We start from the raw sequence: 6,000 nt of genomic DNA, 5'->3' as shown, positions 1-6,000 counted from the left end.
GTAGTATTTTTAATTAATTTGAGAATTAAATGATAAAAATCCTAATTAACTGAACAGACCCCTAATTTATTTACAAAAACTACTTTTTTGTTGGGATAAAAAAACTATTAAATTGAATAAGACAGTTTTTGAATTGGTTCAAAAATATTGACTAATCAAAAAATACCCAATTACAATTAGGATATCTGATGATAATTTGGATCAAAGGTATTGTAGAATCTGCTTTGATACCCATATTATTTATTATTTATTATTTATTGTTAATAAAGTGTTGTTATTGGTGAAAAACTGAAAATGTGACCAAATTCTATTTAAAAACCATTGGATTCTGAATCTTTGATACTATTAAAATCTATGCAGTTGGCCATTTCCAGAATTGGAATCAACCCAATGCTACTCATTTTATTTATTTCAGCACCATCTGATTTTTTTTAGTTATTTACTGCATTCAGTGTATAAGTTATGAATGTGCAGTGTGCTAATGGTTTTGGTCGTGAACAGGTCAAAAAATTTTGGTTCTGGCAGTGATTTAAGTCTTCAACATAATCACTCTGCCATAACTTCAGTTTCATTATCTGTGTTGGGTTTTGAGCCCGGAAGTAATACTCTGGAATATTTCACTCTCCAGAAAAGATGGAGGAGTGTAATTAATTTAATTCTTGTTTATTTTTCATTGCCAGAATTTGAGATCACTTCGAAGAACAAGAACTATATATTTTCCCTTGCATTTGACAGTGGAGCGGTGTAAAGGTTTACACAATGTTGGCTTCCTGAATGGAAATGAAGAAAAGTTTAATCAATTTGTTCCTTTTTTCGATTAAAGATTTCCTGAATCATGAAGCAGACATGCTTTGTTCTAATTTTAACTTATGAAAGTATTTGAAGAACCTCTCATCTTTACTGCAACCAAGTCTAATGGTGTGTTTATATTACATTTAAATTTATTATTTGTAATTATTTTAAAATTATTAATTTAACAAATTAATCCATGGTGGATGTATAACAGTTAATTCATTATTGCAATTAGTAGTTTAATTACAATTTTTATATAAAAAAATGCAATTTGTCACTTTCACCAGCAACATATTTTTAGAAGTTCTGATTGTTTTGATAGCTCACCGTCTTAAGATTAGGTCAGCTGAAATCTGATTTGTTACGTACCTCGTTGGCGTGTGGCTGGGATGCTATCCTAACATCATAGCCAATTAACGAACCAAACTTGCATTTGATTCTGCATGCTGGTTATTGGTGTTCCTACTAATGGATCTTTTTTTTTTCACCACTGTATTATATTTTTCTTTCTTTGGCAACAAATTTCAGTAATCTTGAACCACACTTTGTAAACTGTATACTGTGTACATACTGCTTTGTATTTGGTAATGACCCAGCTGAACTGAATCATAACTATTCTGCACTGTAACATTTTGCATTTGAAGTAGAGACAGCGTGTCTGCCTGAGTGTTTATATGTATTTATGTACAGTATTTAATTTAACATTACAAAACTTTTTTTTTTTCCTATTGCATCAATAGGGTGTACTGGCTCTTACTATGCATAATGACTGAACCTTTTTTTTTAAAAATATATGTTTTTTATGTAACATAGTTAGTCCCCATCCTAGAAACTAATTATTTTAACAGTAGTTAACACATTGAATTTTACAATTGGGGATTTAAATTTTTAGGTAACCAAGTTCTCTAAAAAGTCCAGTTAGTTCAAATATTGAGTTTAGAATTTACGTATAAATTAGCATTGCGATGATTGAAATTAAACACTGAACATGGTTTCAAAAGTAAGACTAAAACCACAATTCAAGTATAGCACTATAAGTTGTGAAATGTTGAATTGAAATTATTTGTGCTGTATTGTGCAACATATTTTTCACGGGGGAAAACAGACTTGTTATACTGTCACAACAATTTGACAAGAAAGGGTAGTAAAATATAAATTACAGTTGAACTTGAAATTGTTACAATATTATAAAAGTTGCATTAAGATTCCATGCTCTGCTGGATTAGATATTATTTTTATTAAAGTCATGAGTACAAATCCCAAAAAATATTACACCTATGTAGATTTTTTCTCTAAAAAATAATCCCATAAATTATGTAGCTGATATTAAAGTAATTAGTGAAAAATATTTTCTTTGAGGTCTGTGTTTTTATACTTGGTACTGCCAACCTTACAACTATATCTAGTAATTATGTATTATTTAATTCCTCATAAATCATAATGTTTATCATAAAAAGTCTGCTCTTACATGATCTGCACTATAGAGTATTATTTATATATTTTAACATACACGTTTACACACTCTTAAAACCAAATGAAAAAATATAAAACTTTCAGGTTAAAAGGATTGTATTCTTGAAAAAAAAATATTTCTCTGAGTTTTGATTTTTTTTTTGTAGGTAAATATGTTTATTGCACTAATGATTTTTTTTTTTTTTTTTTTTCTTCTGTTTTCGTAGATGCTGAGTTGGGCAACATTTTTAATGTGGATTTTAATTCCATTTTTGGTCTTGGTGCACCGTCATCTGACAGTATTAATCAGCACTTAACAATTGATAACGGAGGTATAAGTTGTTTCAGACTAACGTATGCACACTTCTTGCCCCCTGCCTTAAGAATGACTTCAGCTTGGGTTTGGATGGTATGATGGAAACTCATCCATAGTGCTAATGCTAGTTGTCATGGTTACTTAACAACCACTGATATCACTTCATTTTAGGGAGCTTCTATCACCTTAACACACTACAACAAACATTTCCCGTCATGTTCTGCTGTATTATTCTGCCGCTGCTTTTTCTTACTTTCTGTTGCATGTGTGTGTGTAGTGTTGCAAAATAAACTGGAATGATTTCGGAAGTAAGTAGTTTTGGTTCTTGCTTTAGTGTACAGATACCAGTTTGCAAAATTTGAGTCTAGCTGTTTGAATAGATCTTAAATGATTTTTTTTTTTCTTTAAAATTTTTGACATAGTGGTCTGCTTTCCAAGTTTTAGAAATTTTAATCCTGTTTGGTTTTAAACTTTTTTTTTACATACATTATTGCTGGATTACATTGTATGTCATAGAGAAATATCAAGAACAGACAAAGAGATGAACATACAAAGGCAGAAAACAAGTCATAATCAGCAGATATCGAAGCTAAATGCATAGACAACAAATCAAATTTTTGTGGCAGTAATTAGTCATAAAAATTATTATCACAGATGAACAAAGTGAGACAGTTGTAACAAGAATAGTAAATACAAACAAATAAAAGGCAGTGGGCAAATAGTCTAACTCAGCGATGATACTAAACAGATCTCCTGGACAACACAGCAGTGACAGCACAGGTGAACACAGTAGTTCCCCTAAGACAATACAGCTGCAGCATGTCAGGCAAAGACAGGCTGCCATTCTTGAGGTTTCTCTATGGCATTCAGTGCAAACCCCCATTGCAAGAATCATTCAAATATGTATGTATTTTGGCTTACAAAATGTTTTTCTCTGCATGCATTATAATTATAAAATATGTAATGTACAGTTGAAACCCTAATTTACAAGACCTGAAATCATAAATTTGCTGTGCTCGTTAAATATATTTTCACCAATATTTGCAAAGTTCGGTGGGCGAAAGTTGTTTATTGACTAGCCGTTTTGCAAATTGGCTGGATTGGAATCGAGTAATTTTTGCCTGGATTTGCATGATTCCACAAGTGCATGTGTACATTCTGTTGAATTTTGGGATTGTAATTAATTACAAGTATGTAACAGTAATTAATTTCTTGTAATTAATATCAATGATGTCACCTGAGGAGTATCTTTCATATATCAAAATTATTTTTTTTGTCACATGATGTACTAAATGAAGTTCGTTTATTTTTAGAAATTTTTGTTGTTTGTAGCAAAACTGAGCTATTATTTTGTCTATGTTTATGTCCCTTTAAATATGAGAGTACCAGTCCGCCAGACCTGTGCATTACACATTGAGCAGGCGGTACAGAACACTGGGTGCCTTTTGCTTGTTGAAGGAAGAATAGTAAATTACGACACTTAGATATGACAAAAAAAGTTATTATCTCAAGTACATAAGCAGGGCAACAACGTTTGTTTATTACCGCCTGAAGAATTTGGTCCAACATGCCAAACTTTGCGACTGCGTCCGTGGATGCATTTTCTTTTTGAGTGTGTCTTTCTACAGGTATACCAGCTTCCGAATACTTTTGTCCATTTTTAATCATTTAAAATCAATTGATAGCATGTAACAGGTTTATGGTGGTCGTAAATCATTGAAAATTGTAAAGTTTTACAAGTGCACTATGTTTAATTTAATTTTGGCACTTTGCTGTTGGCAATATGTGTGTGGGCTATTTAAAATATTCTGTTATGTGCTAAAATAATTATGGCTCTGTGTTGCTTTATTTTTCTTCACTTGAAGTGGTGCATGTGTAGGGTTTTTTTTTTTTTTTCACAACTACATGATTCCTTTTATTTTTCCCCTGATACTTTTATAATTTAATTTTTCAAGAACTGTTTTAACTGGTGTGAATATCAGGCTCTTGAATATGCAGCATGGAAGTCTTGCAGCTTGGGTAAAAAATAGGTGCACCGGTGGTAGGTGCACACAAGCTTTGTTTACGGACACAAGTTTCTGTAAATATGGGAACGCTGTGTGATGTGTACATATACACTGTATATTTTCCAGATGAAATCAATGTGGAGCGATACCAGCCTTCCCAACAGTACAATTACTTCAGCGAGAAAGGTAGAGGCTGACTAACTTGGCTGAGTTTCTGACTTCCGTTAACATGGCTTGCCTTCGGAGTGTGGGAACCACCACCAGATGTGCCGTGATTTGTTGGTTCGGTTTTGCCGTAGTTCTGAGTTCTGTACGTATGTGCTTGAAGCAGGTACACCTCCTCCGATAGCGAGATGTGGCTTCAAGGATGTGGACGCCTGCTGAATGCTTAATGCGTGTTGGTTAGATGATGTTCTTCAGGGATAAGCTAAATGCTGAGGCTTGTAGCTTCTGGCCAGTAATTATATGGTTATTGATTTACGATTTCATGATGTAGTTTTCTGACTTTCACGCTCATTTCGCCATGGTTCTTCTATGCATTCCTTTGAATTTCACTTGTACATTAGTCATATTTTGCTGTCTGTGTGCATGCTCTTACTGCCTGTTATCTTTAACATACTTGTTTATAAGCATTTCTAAATAATTTAAATTAGTAGCTTATTTAATCAGTGTTTAATTTGCTTATTTACTGTACGTAGTGTACAGTCCGGAACATACTTGGCCTATTTTCAAAGTATATGCAAAAACTAATTAATTTCTCGAATAGAGGGACATATTATTTAAAAGAAAAGACAGACATTTTCAGTTATTTTGTTGTTTTTTCAAGATGGATGGTGGAAGGTTTAGTTATTCATTAAACTAAACAATATTGTACCAAATTAATGAATCAGAAACTACTTTAAACAAGCAGTGCTCAAGTATTATGGAATATCGATGCTGCAAATCGTTACTGTACGTTTTTGTCACGATTAAGAGAACATTTCTTTTAAAGTGTGTGCCCTTTATCGCAATACTGTGCACTTCTGTGAAAATGTGTACTGGCCCTACTATAATATTTGTCCATACACATTTAACTCAAATTTGAGCTGATTTACAAATAGAAACAGCATTGTGTATTTATTAAAGAGTTAAATTTATATTACCACAGAATAAAAAAATGTTTAGTTACTTGCTCATGCATAACCTAGCTTTTGGAGCTTTTAGAACAGTTTAAATTTTTTAACATAGACTGGCTTGCATAAAATAATTTATTTTGTAGATTATTTTTAAGAATGTAAAATTTGCTGAATTAAAATTTTACTTGCTGCATTATACAATTGATATTTGGTGGTGGTTTCTATCTCTTGTTAGCCTTAATTTTTGTAAATATTACTGTGCCTATATTTATTTATGTTTTAACATTGACTGTGTGCTATATTAAATATTTGCTGCATT

General features: G+C 32.0%; 1 protein-coding gene across 10 annotated transcripts in view; it reads left to right on the top strand.

Annotated features, from left to right (window-relative positions):
* LOC134537616 (vinculin) overlaps window positions 1-6,000 on the top strand; it is a 53,322-nt gene that overhangs the window by 24,590 nt on the left and 22,732 nt on the right. For 4 of the 10 annotated variants that reach the window (XM_063378261.1, XM_063378260.1, XM_063378265.1 and 1 more), the window contains exon 16: window positions 4,693-4,752. The exons of 2 other annotated variants lie outside the window; for them this stretch is intronic. In XM_063378261.1, the coding sequence (XP_063234331.1) occupies window positions 4,693-4,752 (60 nt within the window). Of the gene's footprint in view, window positions 1-2,471; window positions 2,577-4,692; window positions 4,753-6,000 lie in introns of all 10 variants that reach the window. 4 more of the 10 variants (XM_063378259.1, XM_063378257.1, XM_063378262.1 and 1 more) reach the window with 2 other exon arrangements.

Source organism: Bacillus rossius, chromosome 12 (assembly GCF_032445375.1).
Source record: "Bacillus rossius redtenbacheri isolate Brsri chromosome 12, Brsri_v3, whole genome shotgun sequence".
Classification (NCBI taxonomy): Eukaryota; Metazoa; Arthropoda; class Insecta; order Phasmatodea; family Bacillidae; genus Bacillus; species Bacillus rossius.
The sequence above is the reverse complement of the archived record's forward strand: the minus strand, read 5'-3'. Positions and strand labels throughout refer to the sequence as shown.